The sequence below is a fragment of the Stylophora pistillata genome, chromosome 7, assembly GCF_964205215.1.
Source record: "Stylophora pistillata chromosome 7, jaStyPist1.2, whole genome shotgun sequence".
In the NCBI taxonomy this organism is placed as follows: domain Eukaryota; kingdom Metazoa; phylum Cnidaria; class Anthozoa; order Scleractinia; family Pocilloporidae; genus Stylophora; species Stylophora pistillata.
This window is the reverse complement of record NC_142525.1, coordinates 15150525-15174163: the sequence shown is the minus strand read 5'-3', so window position 1 is coordinate 15174163 and position 23639 is coordinate 15150525. Positions and strand designations below refer to the sequence as shown.

General features: G+C 39.0%; 1 protein-coding gene across 5 annotated transcripts; it reads left to right on the top strand.

Moving 5' to 3' along the window:
- Window positions 1–1595: 1595 nt before the first annotated feature.
- On the top strand, window positions 1596–22773 carry LOC111336471 (uncharacterized). 5 transcript variants are annotated; one of them, XM_088727788.1, is made up of 17 exons: window positions 1596–1749; window positions 5746–6120; window positions 9015–9059; window positions 9560–9679; window positions 10435–10542; window positions 11015–11033; window positions 11632–11739; window positions 12491–12533; window positions 12799–13090; window positions 14046–14156; window positions 15538–15728; window positions 17841–17963; window positions 18188–18258; window positions 18599–18639; window positions 18841–18937; window positions 20955–21054; window positions 22144–22773. In XM_088727788.1, exons 1-17 carry the CDS (start codon window positions 1686–1688, stop codon window positions 22207–22209), a joined length of 1974 nt encoding a protein of 657 aa, XP_088583914.1. In that variant the 5' UTR covers window positions 1596–1685; the 3' UTR covers window positions 22210–22773. The 5 variants fall into 5 exon arrangements, 4 of the variants coding, with proteins under 4 accessions (XP_088583914.1, XP_088583915.1, XP_088583916.1 ...); XR_015989603.1 differs by lacking the exon at window positions 22144–22773 and having other exon boundaries at window positions 18597–18639; XM_088727789.1 differs by lacking the exon at window positions 10435–10542.
- The last annotated feature ends 866 nt before the right edge of the window (window positions 22774–23639 follow it).

Below are 23639 nucleotides of genomic sequence, written 5' to 3'. Positions count from 1 at the left end.
CAAGGGCGGGCGCTTGTCAAATCTGGTTTGTCGTTGGTCCCATTTAAAGAAGTATTTCGCTGAACGATTGTTATCCCCAGTAACATCTAAATGATTTCAATATTAAATGCTTCATAGGAACAAAAAATATTACTTTTAATGATTGTTTGTTTTTTCACCACCGTACGACACGACGAAATCATCGGACGCATTTTATATTCCACCACCACCGACAAAACACTGACATACAGTTTACCAGAGAAGTCGAAGAAAATCATGATGGCAAACTTCCTTTTCTAGACTGTCTGGTTAGCCGTAACGACAACTCACTACGGAGGACAGTTTACAGGAAACCGACACACACCGACAGATTACCTGGACGAGTCATCCTACAACCCTACATCACACAAAGCCACAACTATCAGAACTCTAACACGACGCGCGCAACTAGTATGCGACTCGACAGACAGCTTATCCGACGAGAACAAACACCTTCACCGTGTTTTTTCAAAGAACAACCACAGCGACGACTTCATCCCACGAAACAGTCACCGACCCACTACCACTACCGAAACACACGACACCGCAATTCCTACGACTACAGTAACCATACCGTACATAAAAAGCATGTCTGAGATGTGACCTTGTAGCCACCAGTCTCCCCTCCTCCCCTGAAGACTTCCGCACAGGTTGTCGAAACGTCAGTCACTACCATCGACAACAGTCCTTCTCAGGACTACACTCACCCGGACGATCAGACTACACCTTCACATGTTACCCACGGGTTCAAACCATTTACTGCAAAGCAGCACCTAGGTGGTGAAATGAGATACTACTGAGGAAATTTCATCTTGAAAACAAAGCAATCATATTCTCATTTAATGAACGTTTCTAGGGAAGCTTTCAATTCGTTTGGGATCATGTTCATCATTCATTCTGATAGACTAACGGATCTTGTGGCTTTCTCATAAGACGTCCATTGAACCCTACGTCACAGAAACATTTACAAGAAAAGAGCAGCCATTTCAAAATCCAGTTAACGGGCAAACAGAATATTTGGCCTGAGGTATCAAAGGCCTCTAAAATCTATTAGAAGGGTCTTCGAAACGGTATGCTCTCCTTAAAAAACAAAACTCCTTGTAACTCATTCTTTATTACGTGGACATTAATATCCACTCCACTTAATGTACAGATCTCTTCACAAGAAAATCCTGTCTTTGTTGCTGTTTTCTTTCGAATTTTTCCGTTATCTATTCATTTGTTTGCTTATGTTTGAAGGAAATATAAAATCAGCCATCAATATTTCTTTGGTACGGTGAAACAATACCAGACTGCAGAACAAGGTTCAGCTAAAAAAGTGCGATGCAGTATAGAATAATTCAAATAATTAATTAAACTATTCCACTTTTGTTAACGCTACAACTCAGCGCCGATAAAACATATTATTATTTTCCTTTCCGTACAATGATTTTACATGGGATGAGATTATTTTTTCCTTTAAGTTAGGTAGAAATTAATTTAGTCGATTGAGTCGGACTCCGTAATCAATTATGTGCACACGTGACTGCATGGTGCCAGCAATGACCTTTTATAATAGAGGGTGACATACCATAAATATGATTTCGTGACACAAAATTACACATGTAAGTGTTGGGTGGAATCAGTCTTTCGGTTTCGTAGTCTTGGCATAAAGCGAACTCTCAGTCATGTATAAGGTCCTGTTGATCCTTCAACATTTTCTAGCAGCCTTTGTTATCATTCCTACAGCAGGTAAGACTTGTTTGCACGAATTTGTGTCCGTTTTGTGTCCAGGAGAGGATCCTTCAAGCAATAACCACGTAGAAATGGCGGAAGTTAATGCTCTGAATGAGTATTATAACTGCAACGCTGAAGGGTGACAATCATTTCTGTGAAAACGCGTCAGGTCATGCGATCATCCAGTCCTCTTCCAGCTAAACATAAATTCATATTGAGTGAAAACCATGTACGAGCACCATGTGGTTTTACTTGGTTCTATTCAATTAACGTCATGATCTACACAAATTGGTTTAATGAATGTCTCAGGATTATATTGTTAAACACTAAATTTCCCTTTAAGAAAGTTTCTATTGAAGCTTTGGGTTTGTTCGGGTTAGTAATTGTATTGTGACAGACTAAAGGAATCTTTTTGGTTTCACATAAAGCGTCCATTGAGCCTTACGTCACTGGCACGTATTCGTCAGTCTGACATTTCTTTCACAACTTAATGCGGTGAAATATCAGACCACAGAAAAAAGTCTTACTACTGGAATACTGCAGTTTAGTACACAACAGTACACCGCATATGTGCCGGCGTGAAGTTGAGCTTCTTTCCTGGCAGGTCTAGCTGTAAACGCCAGAAAGTTGCCGTTGATAAAAGCTCAAAGACGGTGTTTGCATTTTGTAGGTGGTTAGAACGGAGAACAAATCCTAGTATTCGTCCTTCCTTTTAATGACAATGCTTGATATAAATCCAACATTTTTTTGACCACGTGCGTGCTCTCTAATCATGTGCCGCAGAGACAATAAGAAGGGACGCATACTTTTTAGGGCCCAGTCGGTAATTTGTGACTGAACGCAGAAAAAAATAAGGAAGGCCATTTTTAACCTTGGGCTCCCTTTGGGAAGCCTAATTCAAATAATTAAGAATTGCAACCAAGTAGGAACTTTTTATATTTTATTTCATAATTTTATAAATAGCATGCACGTGACTACATAGCGCCAGCAATGAGCTTTTTTAGAGAGTGACAATCCCATAAACATGATTTCGTGACACAAAATTATAACCTTTTTATCAAAGCAGTCTTTCGGTATCGTAGTCTTGACAAAAAGCAGTAGTTTCAGTCACGTGTCAGGTCCTGTTGATCCTTTAATAATTTCTGGCCGCTTTTGTTATCATTGCTACAGCAGGTAAGACTTGTCTGCACGAAATTGTGTCCGGTTTACATCCAGGATAGTCTCATTCAAACAGTTACAACGGAAAAATGGCGAAAGGTGACGCCTTGAATGAGTATTATACCTGAATAACGCAAAAGGGTGACAAACTGTCCTGTGAAAATGCCTTTCGTTATCTTAAATCTACGGTGGCCCAGAAGTGTCACGGCAATTTCAATTTGGCCGCGGCAATTTCAATTTGGCCACGGCAATTTCAATTTGGCCACGGCAATTTCAACTTGGCCACGGCAATTTCAATTTGGCCACGGCAATTTCAAATTGGCCATGGCAAATTTCAATTTGGCCACGGCAATTTTAATTTCAATTTACTCACGGCAATTTCAATTTGCTCACGGCAGTTTCAATTTACTCACGGCAATTTCAATCTGCTCACGGCAGTTTCAATTTTAATATGACCACATGTCAGCGGAATTACTGAAAAATCCCAGTAGAACTTGCGCGTAAAACGCATAGCGGTTTAAGATGGCGGTAAACCTAAGAGTGACTTTAGAATCCTTGTTTTTTAAGGGTTATGAGTCTCAGGAAATTCTCAACATGTTACGGAAACACTACAACATAACAATAAATTGAAACTGCTGTGAGCAAACTGAAATTGCCGTGAGTAAATTGAAATTGAAATTGCCGTGGCCAAATTTAAATTGCCGTGACACTTTTGGGCCACCGTATAAATCCTCCCGTATTCAAAGATTAATTGATATCGAGTGAAATGATAGACGACGAGATGTCTTATCTTGTTTGTTCTAGAACCTTTAGTGGTCTTTTTAATTGCTTTATCGATCCACTGATAAAGTCCATCTCCGTCAAACCTTAACCACAGCCATTCAAGAACAATACATACATTGGTTCTCGAATCGAATCACGTTTAATTCCGCTCTAATTCACAGGTCACGTTGAAATATAACAATTGAATGACCTTGACAACCCACTTTTGCAATTTAATTCCGCAAAATATTTTAATTGAAAACACCCTAACCCGAAAGCAAGACAGTGTGCGCCACAAAGAAGGTGTGATTTTTTCATACTTATTGTTTCGGAAATAATTAGATTGCATGGATTTAAAAAATGTTACCTCGGCCTGCTGTTGTCAAGGACATGTGATGGCTTTTGTACCTAAACTTCAAAAACCTTTTCGTCGAACTCCTGATCAGGTGGCTTAGCAGTGAATGTCAATAAGGCGAAACCAAAATGTATGCTTTAGCTTGCGTCTCTGTAATCTCTTATAATGTAGTATTGTAATAGTTGAGTAGACCCTTCATGGTTGAACTGGAGAACAATGACGTTAAAAGAGCACCAATTTTAAAACAACTGATAAGACTAATATCTACGATAACATTTGGGCGTCCAGCGATTAGTGATCGAAAGTTCGTGATTTTGAGTGTCGATTACGTTGCAAAGAAGTGGTTTCCAGATAAGCTTAAACGTTGATGATAGCGTAAAAGAGCGTGATTTTTTTCATAAGATGAAGAATAGGTAGGGAAACTATTGGGCTCGATGACGTCAGAGAAGTAGACACTAGCACAGAAAAAGTATGGTTTTTAAGAAGACCCAAAATGGTTCGGAAATTTCTTTTGATTTGATCTATAATGAAGCGAAAGCACTCGAATTTCTAATGTTAATTAGAGATCGCAGAGACTTTTCATAAGATGAAGAATAGGTAGGGAAACTAATGGGCTCGATGACGTCCGAGAAGTAGACACTAGCACAGAAAAAGTATGGTTTTTAAGAAGACCCAAAATGGTTCGGAAATTTCTTTTGATTTGATCTATAATGAAGCGAAAGCACTCGAATTTCTAATGTTAATTAGAGATCGCAGAGACTTTTTCTCGAAAAAGCGTAATTTTCTAAAAAAGACGCAAAATACTCGATGGACAGCAGTGCAACTAGTTTTGAATTTTAAATGATAATGAGGTCACAAAAAGAATGATGATGAGGTACGAACAATCAGAATATCTTTCATGTGGAGTTACGTGGCATGAGCAAAGAAAGCCCATTGGTCGATTGGTCTGACACCAATCGCGATTGACTTGGTCTCAGAAAAAGTCCGGGACGATCATCAAACTAGCTATAGAGCAATGACAGCATTAATTTGATGTTCAGTTTCCTGCAGCGGAAAACTGTGAATGTGCCTCTCTATAGAGGGATAGAGTGCCAGTCAACTGTCGCTTGATGATGCATAAAGTCATTGCTTTCTAGAAGTGAGCCGAACTCGTTTACATCAGCCAGAGTCGTCCTGAGATGAGAGAAAAACGCGAATGATCTGTCTTACCCGTTGCTTTTTCTTGCCTTTTTGTTTGTTTGTTTTTTTGCATCTGCACCCATACCCAGTTAATTAAAAACAAAAATGACGAGAAAACTGGATTGCATGAAAACCTCAACACGAAAAGGGAGCATTGTATTACAACGGTATAAAGTTAACGAAACGTTCTTGAAATTTCATTTGTGTCATTATCATTCCATAAAGCATATGATGAGCTAAATAAATACGCAGAATAAGTTTCGTGTCATAGACACTGTAATACTTAGGGAATTCATTTAGATATTTAGCTGCGTGCATGATCAGAGCAAAGGCTCACTCTAGTTGTTTATTTTACAAGTATGATTATAATAAATTCTAGTTTAAAATCTATTTTCAGAGTTTATCATTTCCAAAATATTGCTGAAATATCTATCATTTAGCTTGCACCTGTTAGCCATTAACTGCTTGCATGTGTTCAACTGCTGCATGATACACCGCCACTAGTTGCTCAAACTAGTTTACCCCACCGTAAACTGTTCACTGTCTTTCTGCTGTAGATGCAACCATTAAATGGACTCTTCCCTCTCCACAACGTGGCCCACTTAATAATACAGACAACTCAGTTCGAAAAACAGTCAAAGAATTAGATGGTGGATCTCCTGAGTCACTTTTGGAATGGGAGTTCACCTTATCAGGTGAAACACTTCATCGTGTGTTTTGGAAAAGAGATAGCTATGATGTAATCGGGACTAAAGATTCGTTTGGAAATGTCACCTTATTTCAAGGCTTTCAAGGACAATTTAACATCAGTCGTAGTGATCCTGCCACCTTGATAATCTACAATACCGCAGCTGCTAATGGAAGCGAATTCACATGCACAGTGATCACTGATCTAAGGAATTGGATTGATGTAATTAGTGTAGTCGTTAACGGTAAGCGTTAAATTATCTTCATTCTTGCCTTAATTAAAGACTTCCTTCTCAATATCGAGCAATACCATTTAGGTTTTGAGAAAAGAGGATTACTCGGGTATCCCATTAGCCCTTGCGTGTTATTATCGATGAGGTGTCACATTGCATCGAATTCGAGTGCACGCGCTAGAAAGTCGACTGAATTTTAAACGGCTGTTTGTCCTTATTCAGGAGCACGGAAGGTGATTTGAACGGTTTTATGTATTCTTGTAACAGCTGAGTTGACTTTAGTACTTGAACTTGCTCTTCTCTAAATGGAAAAAAAATCACATTTGTTATGAGTGGTATGCACGACTGAGTGGCTTTGTTTATGCGCTTTACTTTAACGCTTGATCGATATTCGCCTGTTGGGCTATTATTGGTGGGTACTTAAGCATATTATTCCGCCTGGTGGTGCCTGAATAATGGAACTTTTTAATTTTAGCGAAGGTCCCCTTAAGTCCCCAAATTTAGTAGGAATAGGTAGCCGTTCAAAATTGCTTAAATTGGCGCCAAAATTTTGACGTCTTTCCTCAACTGGTGTATCACCCGGCCCGCGTTTGATGGATCAATAGCCTTTGCTACCTGTATTAAATGCCCCTTTTAGTACATCTGTGTAAAGGTTTGCTCGTGAATTAAGGTCAGTATCTTGTGATGGAGTGTTTTCTTTATTTCTTTTAGTAACTCGAGTCGCTTGCCACTTCTTCAGAAGACTGGCTTTTCACGGCGATTTTTCCCTTCGTCGGGTAGCAACTGCAATATTACAATTTGAGACTCGTAAGTCTAGCCAGGGCATTTCTGGGATGTTGTTATCTCCTTCATATTCGTCATATGGTCGAATATCCGAAGCGGCAAGTGACCGATTTTCGACGCAATCGAAGTCGAAGATTATAATCACTGAACGTCTTCGATCTTCGCATTCATCCTCTAGCTGTTTGGGTAAATTGAAAGAATATCACATTGAAAAGCCTGGAAGTCTCGGACAACAAGCCAAATTGGAAAGTTTGATATAAGTCTAACTATCCAAATCCAAGCAGTTGACATAAATTAGTGGCGAACACGAGAGCACTCCGCTGTTGATCTCAACTACCTCCATCTCGACTGAGTGATTACGTGACTACAGCGAATTGATAATATAGTTTGAAGCGTGGAATTCTGGGATACCTGACTAATCCTCCTTTGGTTTTGAGTAGGTTGTATGCCAAATAGCGCAAACCACAGGCAGCTAAAGCGTCGTGTGTATGATTTTGGGGTCTAAAGGTCATTCACGGAAATATCTAATATATTTAATAAGATGAAATTTTAAGTGTAAGCGTGTGCCCGTAAAAAAGGAAACTATTAACAAAAATGAAAAAAGGAAGAGGATAATGACGCAAGGAATATAACATTTTTAAGTCTCCTTACTTTTATTCCGTAGCCGCCTTGTCGCTTACGGCCGTTTTAAGACTATTTTGGCGATTTTCTTTGTACCGCGCCTTGTGCTACTATATACAAAGTTAGAAGGCTGGTTACTTCAACCGGCTCCGAACACCAAATAACACCACAAAGTTCGACTGATCGCCCTTAGATTGGCACCAGCGAGAGTGAATTGCATATACCTACTTTTCTGAGTAGTAAAATCATTTTTCCAAATTACACTGCATCGACCTGAGACGATCCGTTCAACCACTCATTCTGACTAAATCGCTTTTGTAGAGACGCATGATGCGAATGACCTTACTACGGGATTCAAATATCAAAGTGCATCTGAGCATATAAATGACGCTTCAGAGGATCTATAGAAGGGTTCAGTTACGTTTGCCCTATTGCAAAACAACACCATCCAGATGCGTTTATCTGTCAACCGTTGTTTTGAAGTACTTGTGCAGCAACTGAAGGATCATATTTCTTGAGCCGCGTATTAAATTGATGTAAGTTTTCACCATACTTTTCTGACAAAATGTGAGTTTAATTGTTGATCCAACACTGAGGTTCAACCTCTAACTAAAGAAAGAGATTTATTGCAATATTTTGCGGTGCAGCCCTGAATGGAACTTCGGAAGAATTGAATGTTAGCGCTGTATTAGCAAGACATGTGACATCTACATTCTCACTCAGAGTATGTTTGTGAATTTTGCTATCATCAGATCCATTTGAACTACGTGTTTTTATCAGTTTTTACACTGTTTATCTCTCAAATAATTCTTTTTTGTTTCAGTACTTTTGTTTGTTTGCTTAACAAATAAACGAATTTTTTTCATTAACACATTTCCACGAGGTTTTGAAGGGGTTTTGCGTGCTAGTTTATTCTTCATGTAATTAAGATATCATATCTTTAACCAGCAAATATATGGTGGCCTTGTAATTGTTCCACTCTCCAGTGTACAAATATGGATATCTTAAAGATACATGGAAAACATTAAGAAACCTCTGTAGTTCCCTCAATTAACAGCTGGTTCATTATAAATTTCTTGTTTCTTGTTGAGGAACAGAATGAAGTCGTCTGTTCCAGCTAGAAAGTTTGCAGCAAGAACATTCGTAATTTCCTCCTTGAACTTAGTGTTTTGCTTTAAACACGTGAACCGGCCTTTTCCAGCGGACGAAAAGAGAAGGAGAGCAGGATGGTTTTACAGAGTTTGATAATCGTGTCTCAGAATGTAGACTTCGTTTAAACATAGAAAATGGGATCCTATAGGTACCAGTTGTTTCAAAGAAACTTGCTATTGGTAAATAGCAATACGTTACTTGCACTTGTCATGGATGTCAAGAGAGCGCGTCAGGTGCATGTACCCTGTAAAGTCCGAGTAACACTTCCAATGACCTCTTCCTTAATTCCTTAATGGCTTCCTTAATTGATTAAAATGAATAACGAAGGAACACTTTTTGTTTATTTTAAGCATCTACAAACCCTCCCTGGACGGCAGAACCTGAAAGCGGAAAAGGTACATGTTCGTGTATATATTATCAAATTAGACACAGTGTGATTACAAATTATGCTATGAGATGAGATAAGGATTACAAAGTGCTCGATGCATCGTGCCAGACCAGGTGGAGAAAACAATTTGTATGATGTCAGCCGTGAGTCTGTAAACTGATAGATCAAAGGAAACACCAATTAATTATAACGTGTATTTTTTTTTCTCTCTGTTTAATTCTAAAATATAGATATCTCTCAAATATCACTGTCCTGTGATAGCTGGTATAGTTATTTTTCGTTCCACAGTTTGATTTAATCCAATACCTCTAGTCTGTGATGTAGCGAAGGCGTCACCTTTTAATTGGCTATCGCTTTTTTATCAGGGTTCTGCCTCGTATTTTCAGGTGAATCATATGTTGTTCCTATCTAAGGAGGGTCTTCCGGCTTTGAAATTTAGTTCGTAGAGAGAAAGCAGATAGCATAGTAATAACGATTACTTCCAAATAATTCACATTTCATTTGAAGAAACCGAATGGATTATTGTTGGTGCAGTGTTGGGATCAGCTTTGGCTTTGGTTGTTGCTGCTGGCATCGTAGCTTGGTTTGTACATAAGAGAAGAAAGGGTTCAAAAGGGAGCAGTGACGGTGAGTGTTGTGCATTTAACGGAAATTTTGTAGACTTAGTTAAGATTAATGCCAACAAAATAGGGTGCCTTCCGGAAAGATCGTCCTACGTGCATTACTTTAAAAGAAATCATAGAAAAATGTCTATCACCATAAACCTATAATTATTATTATTATTATTAAATTTAAATTTATACCGCGCAGTTTCTATAAAAATATTCAGAAGGTGTCAGGTTTTTACGATTTTCCCATTGGTTCCTGAGAAAACCTATTTTGAAGTTGGACAATAAGAAATATTGGGATCTTTTCAGGCACCGGGACGTTACGAGAGGAATATTTCAAATTTCGTTAAAGCCTCAAATACCAAATCTACATACTCTACTTATTCGTTTAAGTTGAGGTAACTCGCATAAAGACCAACTTAGAGTTTTCAGTCTTGTAAAAAACTCACAGTTCTCGTACCTCATTTATGCGCGTGTCAATGCGGTCATGCCACCGACCAATGAGATGCAACATCGACCCCCCTGTCAAGTCTCGCGACAAAGAACTCCTTTAAAATTTGCGGGAAAGGTCATTTCGCGAAACTGAGAACGCGAATTACACGAAATCCAAAACTCGTCGGAAAAAGCAAACGGAAAAGTGGGCAAAGCAAGCAAGCGAAAAAGAAAAACTTAACTTGGATGTATTTTTGGCTATTCTCTTTTTGGCCGTTTAATGAAGACTCCTATTTCTCAAAGTTTTGCAAAATGTGGTGGAAATTCCTTTTTATTGTGCAGTGCAGAAATTCCCTTTGGGTGTGCAGTGCAAGATGCGATGTAAACAAAATGTTCTTATCGAGATCCCGGACGAGAGCCCGCGGCAGACGTCATCACTCTACTGTACAGGTTCCCGTAAAACATTCTTTCTCGTATCTCGTATCTCGCGTCAATTTGAGATTTAATAATTTTTTTCGACAAATCTAACTTGCTTTAACTAAAGAGCACAAAAGCTACATTTTGAAAATTTTGACCAGTTTTCTTGACAGTAACCTTAAATCAGCTCTGGGGTTTTGAGAGATACCTTTCCTTACCTTTTCAATCTCAGCAGAAATCGTTTTCCGCCATGCAAGGCCTTGTATGTTTAAAATAACCAACTTTTTTAACAGCTTACCTTTAAATACCGATAATATCTTTAGTTTTTACAACTAACTCTCTCAAGAGACTACTTGCCTTTGTCTTTTCTTGTTGTTTTGCCGTTTTTCTTCCTTTTTGCTTTTCTTGTTGTTTTTGTTTCTTTTGCTTGGCTTTTTTCCTTTTCCCCTCCATTTTACAATGATTTATTTTTCTTTTGGTTTGTCTTTTGTTTCTCATAATTCAGGGATAAAAACAAGACAAAGGTGAGGTTTTAAGGGAGCATAAGTGCCTCTCTTTTTATTCCTGACACTTTATGGCTTATTCTCTCAATCGATTTTGAATTGCAAAAAGGTATGATTGTACCGTTTGCTCTTCAAGTGCATTCTTCTGAAAGACATGGCTAGGGAACCACTTAATGCCAAGGAATACTTATCCAATTTCATAAGCAGTCCTTAAGAATATGATGGTCACACTTATCCTAAAACCATTTTCAACAGGCAGTAATCTAGATGAGTGCGGCAGATTTATTAGACCTGCGCAAACAAAGTATCCTCAACGTATGGCAGCTTAGTCATTGGCTGTCGGCAGCTTTTCTTTCTTAAGCAACTGTTAAAAGAATGCGAAAGCCCATAAGGTATTTAGAGGCAAAAATTTAGAGTAACACTGGGGATTTTCACTGACTAACGTGAATATACTGTCCACAACTGCCTTAGGTTTTTTTCCTACCTTCGCGAGTATCATTCGGGAAAAAATTCGTACGCGCGCTAGTTTGAAGAAAACCTTAACAAACTATACATCAAAACAAAGCTTAATAAATGTAGTTTACGATACAAATACAATTTAGGTGATTTTTTCATTTAGGAAGTGCCAGGAGCCGGTACAGCGTGAAACGACCGATCCTTCTGTTGAATTTATCGGGTATCGGATCCCGCAGCACGAGAAAAATGGCTGCACAGTCTCATTCACAAGGTATGTTTAGTTTATTAGCTTCCTCGACAGGCAGGGACACCGCAACAGCTTGCGCCAATTACTGCGGGCCCAGTAAACCCACCCATCCCAGCCCAGGGGAGGACATCAATCACACAGTAATCTCGTGCGTGGGAAATTAACGTCTCCTACCCCTAACCCCACAGGAGACGGGACCTCCATTTATTCGTCCCTATCCGAGAAGACCAGAATATCTAACCATTTGTTTTATAACATAACATTGATACATTGTAGCTAAAGAGTTCCCTTTTATTTAACAAATCTTACGTGACCAGAAAAAACAAGCGCGCGCGGAAAAATAGTCTTTGCATTTGCTCACGTCAGCAGCGTACACCCATGGGCAAATGGGGGACGCTAAATTGACCAATCAGAGCGCGCGCTTTACTTTGGTTATGCTATAATTCTTGATGTCATAGAAAGGCGGCTTATTGTTCTCAATTATTTTAAGACCTTGAGTGTTGGTCCGGCCGGGGCTCGAACCCTCGACCTCCCGCACAACAGTCCAGCGCTCTATCGATTGAGCTAATCGGGAGGCGGTTTTGCGTCAATCAAAAATAGTGTGTCAGGCTCTTCGATATTCTGATTGGTTGTCTAGGTATTCCCGTCTAAAGTCAGAGTAGCGAAAAATATGCGAAGCGTGTTGCGTCAATGGACACGACGTAGAAAATATCCTTAAATGCATGTCAAATGGTTGTGATAAGATGAGAACTGTGACTCTAATGTACCCATCCAGGATATATGGACCAATAACCGAAGAAAAAGGATTTCCTATGAATGTAAGTCTTACATAAGCTTTGAAATTAAATTTTATGCATTCTTAAGGTTAAGCTGTACTTGTAAAGTTTTCAACTACACTGTAAGTCTTCCAGACCGCAGGAAATAATTTATTCGACCCAACTTATAGGATATGAATATGCTTTTATCTATTTTTCAATTTTTAAAATTTGATAAATTCAATTTTCAAAAAATTTTTTGTTTGAAATCATTTTCAAATAAAGTAGATTGTGGCTATGATTTTTTAAATCCGTTTTTGCTTACAAGACTGCTCTTGAAATGATTGATCACCCACCAAGCCCATCTACAGCATTGGATCAGAGGACTCGATCACAAGACAGCTCAGAAACCCTATTGGTGAACAGTTTACACCGTCCCGAAATAAAGAGCGAGTACGCTTCTCTTAATCCCTCCACACGTGGCTGGGAGATTCCCGGAGAGAATGTAGTTATAGAGAAGGTCGTAGGTAAAAGTGCTTTTGGGCAAGTTGCTATAGCAACACTCACAGGACTGTACGGAAATCCTAATACAATACAAGTTGCGGTTAAAATGTTGAAAGGTATCGATTAATTGAAATATGTGGTTTGTTGGCACATTTTAAGGTGCCATCGTTTGATTATTAGTGTTATTTTAACGTCATTATTGTTTTTATCATGATCAGTATTATTAAGGCAGTTTTGACTGTCACTGTTTTTAGAATGTATTATTACTCTTTGCACGATGAAAGAAATTTTTCAACGAGAGATCTATGCAATATTTTATTTATGCTTATGTTACATTTGTTTGTACAATATTTATACTATGAAGGCAATCTCTATTGCATAAAAATTGTTACAGAACTTTGTGGAGATGGGTCTCATGCGAGAGAGGACGAAGTGCTCTCTTACGGGGGTTTCAAACACTTTTTCTAAACGGCTGCCCATTGTGTAATATGACAGTGGCTGTGCCTTGAAAAGAGACACCTAAACCTAAACACAAGAGTCTGCTCGAAGGCTCAACAGACGGCTGCCCACTGTGTAATATGACAGTGGCTGTGCATTGAAAAGAGGCACCTAAACCTTAACACAAGAGTCAGCTCGCAGGCTCAATAGACGGCTGCCCATTGTTTAATATGACAGTGGCTGTGCCTTGAAAAGGGTAAGTACTTGGTGTAATCCTTAATGTATGTTAATGAATGCAACTGATCATGTATTCCCATATGTTCTTCTGTATTGATGCATGTATGAAGGATTTCACCAAGTACCTACCTTGAAAAGAGGCACCTAAACCTTAACACAAGAGTCTGCTCGCAGGCTCAACAGACGGCTGCCCATTGTGTAATATGACAGTGGCTGTGCCTTGAAAAGAGGCATCTAAACCTTAACACAAGAGTCAGCTCGCAGGCTCAACAGAGGTCTTCCTGGTGGTGGTAGAACCGCTGGTTACAGGCTGTCTCTTGATCTCGTGCTTCAAGTGTAAATTTCTATGCACTAGTTTAGTATATGAAATGTAATTATTCTTCGAATTTCTGGTAGGCGATGCTTCTGAATCAGAGAAGAAGAATTTGCTATCTGAGCTTGAGTTGATGAAACAACTCAAACCTCATCCTTGTGTCGTCAAACTTCTGGGATGCGTCACCAAATCTGGTACATAGAAAAAAGTATACCTTTTTTACGCACTCTTAATTTCTAATACTAAGTTTCCAACGACAAATTTAAAATAAGACTAGATATAAGTGACCCTCGACGGAAAAATGCCTTTTAAGTGGACATGGCAAAGTGAAACACCAAACAATAGGCAGGGAGTGAAATTATATGGCGGCTTCTGGGTGGCATGTCAGATAACACGACTTAGTAAAATTTTTTATGGACTGGTTCTGTCGTTTTCAAATTTTTCCTTTTCAATATAATGTTTAGAACTTTGCGACACAGACTGTATTCCATGATTTTCCAAAGACTGCTGAATATTTTGCGTTTATGTAACTATAGAAATGAAAAAGTAACTGTTCATACCATCCAACTCAGAGTTCACAATTTTATTACGCGAGGTACGTTTGGACGATAGGTAAATCCTATCGCCTTGAAAAATTCACAAGAAATGAAATCTGTCATAGCTCTTTATTGCAAACAATAAATCCCTAAGTTTAGTCCGTACCCAGTTTTTAACGAAGTCTGTAAGGTGCTTGTTTACTTTGCTTGCTTTAATTGTCAGAGCTCTTATGAATTCCATAAAGTTTTTGTTTCTTATTGAGTTCAATACGGTTAACCCCTTCGTGAGCTCTTCGCTGTGATGAGGGCTAACGCTCGAAATATCAGCCTTAAAAACTATTTTTTCTGGCCAATTTGCCCTGTCCTTGTTTTGCTTATTTACTATGCACATATTTACAAATATGGGACACGCTTAGTGTGCCATGTCATAACAAGGGTGCTAATGCGTTCACCTCAGTACACGTCGAAGGTTATATAATGGAGAGATTTAGCGACGCGTTCACGTGAAACGTGAAGGCAAGAGTAACCACATGACCTTGTTTTTCTCGCCACTTTTTTACGTTGCCGGGTACGCTTTGCCGTTTCGACATGAAAGTAACCTGTTTTTCGTGTACGTAAGATATTCTTCACTTTTTCTCTCACAGCGTAGAAGTTGGTTGCCAGAAAAAGGGCACCAAAGTTATTCCCTATTACTCATACAAGGGCTCCTTCAAACCACCATGACGCGAGCTCACGCTAAGCTAAAGCAGCAAGTTATAACGTGAAACGTGAAAAGGGCAAGCTGACGTTTGCTGTTTCACGTAAACGTGGTGCTAAATCTCTCTATCGATGACAGCTCTCCTACGTAGAGTGACACTTGATATCTAAACTTTCCGCACCACTCCCTCAACCTGTTTACCAGATTTTGAAGGTTTTCTTCCGTTACAGGGCTGAATTGTACCAGCGCCGATTCTAGTGTTTATTTGTAGATACTTTATTTTAAATCGTTATGTGCATCGTTTCTTCTCGATAATTCGAATCATATTTTTTCTTGCCTTAGGGCCTTTATTAGTGTTGATTGAATCTGTTCCTTATGGATATCTCTTGAATTACCTAAGAAAGAGCCGTGGATTAAATGATACTTTCTTCAAAGACCCGGATATCAAACCACAAACAAATTTGACATCAGAGCAGCTGATGAAGTTTGCCTGGCAAATCGCAGACGGAATGTCCTATTTGTCATCAATACCAGTAAGTGATATAATCATTTCTGAACACTCATCGTCTTCTTTGTAGAGTTAGGCAACGGTTATCACTCAATATACTTCACTGTTATATAGACTCCTAGGCTCTATGGCTCATTATTAAAAACTGGATAATTGGATAATGCAATTCAAGACTTTTTATTGGTTTAGCCATTATGGAATATGAGCCAATATACCATAATCTACAAATGTGGTAAGCGTACGCTTCAGCTTAAAATTAAAAGGGAGCTAAAAATTTAATAAAATCTAATAATTTAATTCAACGTTTTCAATAAAACAATTATTCCACTCGTTCTTGTTGGATATGAGATGAATAGAGCTCATATTCAACGCGCGCTCGTGGAATAATTGTTACTTATCTTAAAGTTTCTATATAGCACGCGTTCTTATTAGCTGAGCTAGCGTGCTTTATCAGAGTAGAGATGTATGCATGGAGTTACAGTGTCACGTCATCAAACAATTTTAAAAAAAATGCCCACCTCGCGGACTTCTCTCTAGTTTTCTTTTCTTTTCCTTTTTTTTTTTTTTTTTTGACAAGTCGTGCATGACCTGGGAACCGAATAGAAAAATGGGCTATTGGCTTCAACATAACAATCTGTAGGCAACAGCACAGATTACACGGAGATAGTAAGTGAAATTTCGGAACAACCCACCGATGAAAACACCGAGTTCGTAAGTAGCACAGAAGGGTTTGTAGATATGCCAAGCGCAGAAATACGCGACTTTAGTAATACTGAGGTTATATTTAGAATGAATGCTGAGATTGGCGGAGCCATTACCAGGTCGCTCAAGGGGCATGTTGTTTCGTGCGGCCTCGATCTTTGTTGTTGTTGTTGTTGTTGTACAAGATGAAGAGGTAAAAAGGCCTCGAAAATTCCTTTAACTGCGTCTGTTTGCAAACCTTTTTTCATTTTATGACAGGTAGCGGTGATCTGACATTCCGGAAGGTACAAGATTTTAATGAAAACCTTGTTTGCAAACACACAACTTTAAGAGAGCTAGGGAAGCTTTTTTTAGCTCCGCACCTTATACAACAACAGCAAAAAAGATAGAGGCCGCGCGAAATAACATGCGCCTTGAGTGACCTGGTACTAGCGCGGCCCGCCAGTCCCATTAGCAAAGTCGCGTGTTGACGACATTTTCAGTAATGTGAGCTGAAACGAAACGCACCAATAAAAAAACGAAGTGGAATGTCCGAGTTTTTGAGGTTTTTCACACTTTAAAATGGTAATAAAACGCAAACTGAGGTAACACTTGTTTAGTATAAATAGTTTCGAGTTCAAAAACAATAAAAACCAGAAAATGAATGACAAAAAATATATACAAACCAGCATAACTGACAAATATTCGTACAAATTATGGAGTCAGAGCGACTGCGGTCGCGCTCTGATCCGACGCAAGCAAGTTCAATAGCGGCTTATTAGTGCGATCTCCGGTCATCACAGTGAAGAAAGCCTTAGAAATTACGTCTGCCCGTCTAATAAAGAGTTTAGAGCTTGCTCTCCGACTCATTGAGTTAAAAACCACAGTATTCTTCAGTCTGTTCTCACGTTAAAAACTTGCAGGTTTGATCGTTCATCCCGTAGTTATAGTGATACAACTTGAAGTGTTGAATAAGGCTTATTTCAGTTTGTGAGCTTTGATGGTTTGTAAACTTTCATGGTTTGACATGATAGCTTCAGAGTTATTCAACCAATCAAATTATTTGAAATGTTCTAACAGGGAATCTGATTGGCTAGTTGTACCGTGCTTTATGAGAGAACAGATGCACGCTCGCTTCCCCCTGTTTCTTTGAAATTGTTTTTCTTTTTATTAACAAAAAGAAACCTTGACTGTACTTTGTTCTGTTCTAAAGTACATAGGAAGCGGTTACAACACTCAAGAAAGAGGAAGAAATACTCGACTACATCTCGTCTTTCTCTTATACTTCTCAGTTCCGTGCGTTAGCCGCTTCCTGCATGCTTTACAAATGAACAGAGCACAGTTCAGTTTTGTTAACTTGTTAAGATATCATTCCCTGTCGGGGGGAGTTACTTTGAATTCCCTCAATTTGTTAGATGTTGTTTGTCAAAGGTAACCTTTTATCTTTTTGTTAAAGGTTATTCATCGAGATCTTGCAGCTCGTAATGTGTTAGTTGGAGAAGGAGAGACATGCAAATTAACAAGCTTTGGTATGGCCAGAAAAGTTCAAGAGGAAGACATTTACGAAAAAAAAACGAGGGTGGGTACGAATAATTTAAGAAAGACTTACTTTGATGCATGCCTTAGTCTACCTGGCTGAGGATGCTTCACGACTGGTGAGTCCGCTGGTGAGCCTTACTGACTGTTGAAAGTAAACAGGCTCAATAAACCCATTTCAGAACCTCTCGTTACATTGTTCTTGTAATTAGAAGCATTTGTGCTTTCCAAGGACTTCCTCAACTTGACTTTTTGCTTCTTTTTCAGGGGCGCCTTCCTGTGAAATGGACTGCAATTGAGGCGTTGCTCTATGGAAAATTTACTACAAAGAGTGATGTGTGAGTACAAGGATGACATGAACACTATTTTAAGCCCTTAATTAATAGATAGATTTTTTACAAAATGTTTTCAGGTTTGGGAAAGGTTATTAGGTAAGTTCTGTTTTATTGTCGTTTGTATTTTGTTGATGTGAGGTCAATTCAAAACGATAAGGAATGTTTACAGTCATTTTCGCATTGTATTATGGGTAATGACTAAGGATTAACTCATGTGATCTGTTTCCTGTAGCCCTTTCCAATATCAACGCACCCCTCCCTCCCGAAGATGTTCAAATTCCTTTTTTTTTTTTTGCAGGCAAGAAAGCTAATTTCTTTTAAACTCATCTCTTTCCTTCTAGAGATGGAGCTACGGAGTTCTCCTCTATGAGATTTTCACGATTGGTAAGTCGCCTCTCTCTGGGGAATTTGGTTTTGGTCGCTTGTATCAAAATTGTCAAGGTTCTTCAGATTGCTACAGTCGCTGGACTTGGCGGGAAAAAAAAACTGAACGACGATACAAAAATGATAGAGTTGTGTGAAAATATTTTTGCATATGTGGAGGCTTTCGTTTCAGAGTATGTCAGCCTAGAAACTCTCTTTTAGGTGGTTCACCGTATCCGCGGATAGATGCAAGAGAAATTGTAAACTTACTTCAAGAGGGATACAGAATGGCTAAACCACAACATGTGGATGATAAGTTGTATGATTATATAGTCTTGTTGTTGTTGTTGTTGTTGTAATTGTCTTTTTTTTATCTCTGCATGATTTGCATGATTTATTTCCTCGCACAGTAGTATTTCTCGTGCTTTTGATAGATTTTGCTCGAGTTGCATGTAAGCCTTAAGATTACACCATTTTTACCTGTTGAACCAACCCACTCAATGTTGGACCAACCCACTCAATGTTGAACCAACCCATTCAATGTTGAACCAACCCAGTCAATGTTGAACCAACCCAGTCAATGTTGGATGAACCCACTCAATGTTGAACGAACCCACTCAATGGAAATGAAAAAAGGACTACTTTATCTCGCGTTTAATGATCTCTGTGGTTCGGTACTTTTCATCTTTCATTTCAAAACGATGAAATTTTAAAACTGAAAAATTTTTTTGTCATCATCTACATTTTCCTTAAATTGTCGTTAGATAGAGAAACAAACAATTTCTTCGACAGCAACTCTCTAGCGTAGGCCACCTATGACAGGTTAAAGTCGTTTTTTCTTTTACTTGAATAAATTTAAGTCAAGTATTTTACGTAACGTTTCCGAAAATAAAATTAAAATCTACAAAAGCTTCCTAGTTCTTTCGAAAAAAATTATTTTCAAATAAAAGTTGATAAATCAGGAAGATGCCATAATCTCGTACTGGGTGAATCCACTGGGAGAATTTTCGCAGCAAGTTCTCCTTTTCACGTTCTTTGCATATTTTATTCAAATCACTCACTAAACAAAATTCGCGCGTGAAAGCCCTTTGCTTTTGGAAAAATCTTTGCTCATGGAGAAATAAAAAGTCCTTGGGTAAAAAGAAAAACAGACTCAAAGAAGAAAACAAGGGTACGTACCATTCTGTCAAGAAAAGAAAAAATCCTTGGTGAAAGCCACTGGTACTCTCCACTCCACGCTGGCGTCCAGATCTCCAACAAAGAGGTCGCCTTTAGACCAAAATTTGTCAAAGATAAAGATTAAAACGAGTTTCTTTTTATTCATGCAAGTACCAGCCTTGATACAAAAACATTTACAATCACCTAGAATCGTCATTTTTAAAAGCTGTCTGTCGATTTGTTGTCTCGCTTCTCAACACATTATCCGATTTTTCCATTTTAGCCGTCGGAGGGTTTTCCTCTGCCTTTGGCAACTTTGCCCATTATCATGTCGTCCTCCTCAACGTTCCACTGAGCGATTGAGATAAAAAAAAAAAAAAAAAAAAAACGGGTTTGCAATGCGATACTTTTCCCGGGAAAAATTTTAATTCATCGTCATTGACGCCAGGAGGTCCTGTTGTTCCATTGGCTTGCGGTTTGAGGAGGCGAGATAATGTTCTGATGTGGCACGAGCTGTTTACAAACCTTTATGAGTTAAAATTTAGCATTTGATCTTTGGGGGAATACATCGACTTTGAGCGAATTTATTAGGTTTATTAGATTCGACTAATTTTCGTCAAATTTCGCCAAAACATTCCAGGAATAATGCCAACGAAATGATATTGAGAATTTTTGATATTTAAGATGTTTTTCCCTTGGCGTCCATTTACGCAGCACGCCACCCATATCTTTTAGCTACTTCAACCTTAGATGCCGATATCTAGACAACCAACTGCCGATATCTAGACAACCAACTGCCGATACCTAGACAACCAACTGCCGATATCTAAACAACCAATCTAAACATCGAAAAATTCTGACACAATTTTCTTGATTGATGCCTCGTGAATGAGACACTGCAGTGATTTGCTCGTGCTGCAGCACTGGAAACTAGATAAATTCATTAGAAGAATCTTCAGTCGTTTCACGTCTTATCGAGTCCTGACGCTTTCTTAGAGAAAAAACCTCGCCCAAATTTTCCTTCGTAAACTGCATTTATTAAGCTTTCATCTGATCTACAATTTACTAGGACTGTCGTAAAACTAGCGCACGAGCAAATTTTTATTTCGAAGGACACCCACGCAGGTGGGAAGTGACCAATGACATATTAAGATATTCATGACTTGTTTGTCTTTTAGGTATGACGTAATGACAAGCTGTTGGAAAGACGACCCTAACCTGAGACCATCTTTCGAGAATTTGAGGAACAAACTGAAAGAAATGGAAAACCAGGACAAGGTAGAATTTAAGATTTTGCAGAGACTCTCTTTTTTCTACTTTCCTTTTAAAAGCTTGATTGTTGAATCTACCACTGTCACAATTACTTGATAACGGTGTCACCATGAAGGATTTGAAACTTAGTTTAGGGTTTCAATATACTTCACCTTTAAAGCAGTTTTTTTCAATTGAGTATCGAGAGTGACCCTGGGTTGCATTGGTTTTGCTTGTCTTCGTTCTGTGATTGGTTTAGAAAGCTTGCGTCACCCTCTTAGTCGATCAAGTGCAAAACTAGAACCAGTCCTAACTGGATCACTCGGGTTTTCTCGCGCTTCAAGCAGGTTACCTTATTTTACTTTGAGTCCTCAGTGGTTAATGATGATGTTCAATTTTGTTTTCAATGAAAGTTGGGATTATTTTGGTTTTGGGTTTTTGACACTCAATTGAAATTGCTCTTTCCGTTATTAATTTGAAAAAAAAATCATCAAAGCGCCACGTTCAACCAGTGTGCTTTGTGCGCCATTATTATAGTCATTATCCGGGAACCGCCTCCTGGTTAGCTCAATTGGTAGACCGCTGGACTGTTGTGCGGGAGGTCGAGGGTTTAAGCCCCGGCCGGACCAACACTCAGGGTCTTAAAATAACTGAGGAGAATGTGTTTCCTTTCTGTAATATTAAGAAATAGACAGATATTGTAGTCTTCTCGATAAGGACGAATAAACCATACGCCCCGTCTCCCGCAAGGTTAGGGGTAGGAGACGTTCATTTCCCACGCACCAGAAATATTAATCCGAAGAAACCCGATCAGATTCGTTCAACGATGGCCAGTGTCGGAACTGAACCAGTAGGACGAGTCACAAGAGATGTTACGAGTGTCTCACGATAGTCTGCCACTTTGAAAACGGCGAGGGGTTTGGGGGAAGGTTTACGGACTAACACGACACCATAGCACAGTGCCCACGTTCTTCATAGAAGGAAGGCAAAGAAGGCAGAATAAAAACATTAAGGCACCATCGAAAGCTTAACAAAGTTTAGCACAACTTATGTGCATCATAGTTGAACTTTTTCATCATGTTTTCCCCCGCTCTTTTCTCCTCCTTTTTTTTACAGGAGCTGATCAACTTAAAAAGATACGACGATCAACTGTACGTTAACGTTGACGATCCTGCCGTATAAGCAAGTGAATTCCCATACATGCAAGGAAGGATGTAGGAATGGATATTGCAACTCCTCTGAGATCATCTTCTATTTCCTTTCGTTATTTCTCGTAAACTTCAATTCTTTGCTGATTAAGCAACTCTAAAAACAAGCGAAGCGAGAAAAAGTATAGCTTACATATTTCGTTAAGGTTTAGTTTTGGAAAGGCGAACAATTTTGTATACAAGACTGTAATAGGTGTAACCCATAGCTTTGCATTAGGGATATAAATGACTGCAAATTTTTAGAAGAAATAATTATCTTTGTCCAAAGTGTGCTGAACAATGTTATGCAGTGAATGTTTGGTAAAATTAATTCAAGGGAAAAATGAAGCTCCCATTTGTTTCCGCACTATGGACCCGATACTGAAACTAAGTAAACTGATGTAACGAAGTTTGCCTTTTTCCCCAGTGACTCGAAGCTGAAATGAAATGATTGAACTGAACCTATAACTAAAAAATATTAAAAAATGTATGGCATTGAACTACGAAGATGATAAAGAAGCTACATGCGGTGCTTTCAATAAAACTCACTCGAAATATGTTTTTGTGGGGTTGTCCATTTGGACGCTCCACAGGGGTTGTCTATGGACTGGAGATCCGTCTTTTGTTGATCACCCTTCAAATTGCTCCACAACAGAATTTTGATCCCTTTTTTTCGAAAGGAGAAGTACAATAAGACAGATCGGATCGATTCTCATTTCTATTCGTGGTGCAAGCAACTGAACAATTGTATTATCCTTGGCAAACGACAGGTTACTTGCTTCTGTACAATGACAAGTAATCGTCCACATCATCACTTGAATCTTACTTTAGTCTTATGAAGAGGTCGATGAGATGAAGATGAAGATTGTTTAAAAGCTCACCTTGTTCGATATTGAAGCAACCCCTGTGTGAGTGATTAAAACGGAGCTTGCAGCTCGCGGAGCGAAACACCATTATCATCAAAATTATTAACCTATCAAGCCAAAAAATTAGGTGAAAACTCGGAAAAATCCTTTGATCAAACGACCGTTCGTACGTACGAGGTGCTACTTTTAGCATGCTCGAACGCTTGAATTTCCGGCCAAATCTTGGCCGTAAATATGCAAAAGAGGAACCCCCATACGGGAAAGGAGAAGAGTAAACGCAGGCGCGCATATGTATGACTAAGAATTCCGGTGCGCTTGCGTTAGTAAGCATGTGAGCAACCCGATGAAGCGTGCATACTCAAACGCGGTGATGCAGTGCAGTGTACCGCAGGCAGAACACGAGGGCATAACACGAGTGCATAACACGAGAGAATAGCACGAGGGCTTCACGTGGGCTAGCTGATGCGAAGCCCGCGTAAGCAGTGGTTTGGAGGGTGAAGTCATAATGATTGAGTGGACGTTCAAAACATTCATTTCAGTTATACGGCACGGTTCATTT

Bases quoted from the DNA above. Each gene is read 5' to 3' on its own strand.
- LOC111336471 (XM_088727788.1), top strand. From the start codon at position 1,686: ATGTATAAGGTCCTGTTGATCCTTCAACATTTTCTAGCAGCCTTTGTT. The intron at 1,750-5,745 runs GTAAGACTTGTT...TTTCTGCTGTAG, and splicing joins TGTTATCATTCCTACAGCAG to ATGCAACCATTAAATGGACT. The intron at 18,640-18,840 runs GTAAGTCGCCTC...ACTCTCTTTTAG, and splicing joins CTATGAGATTTTCACGATTG to GTGGTTCACCGTATCCGCGG.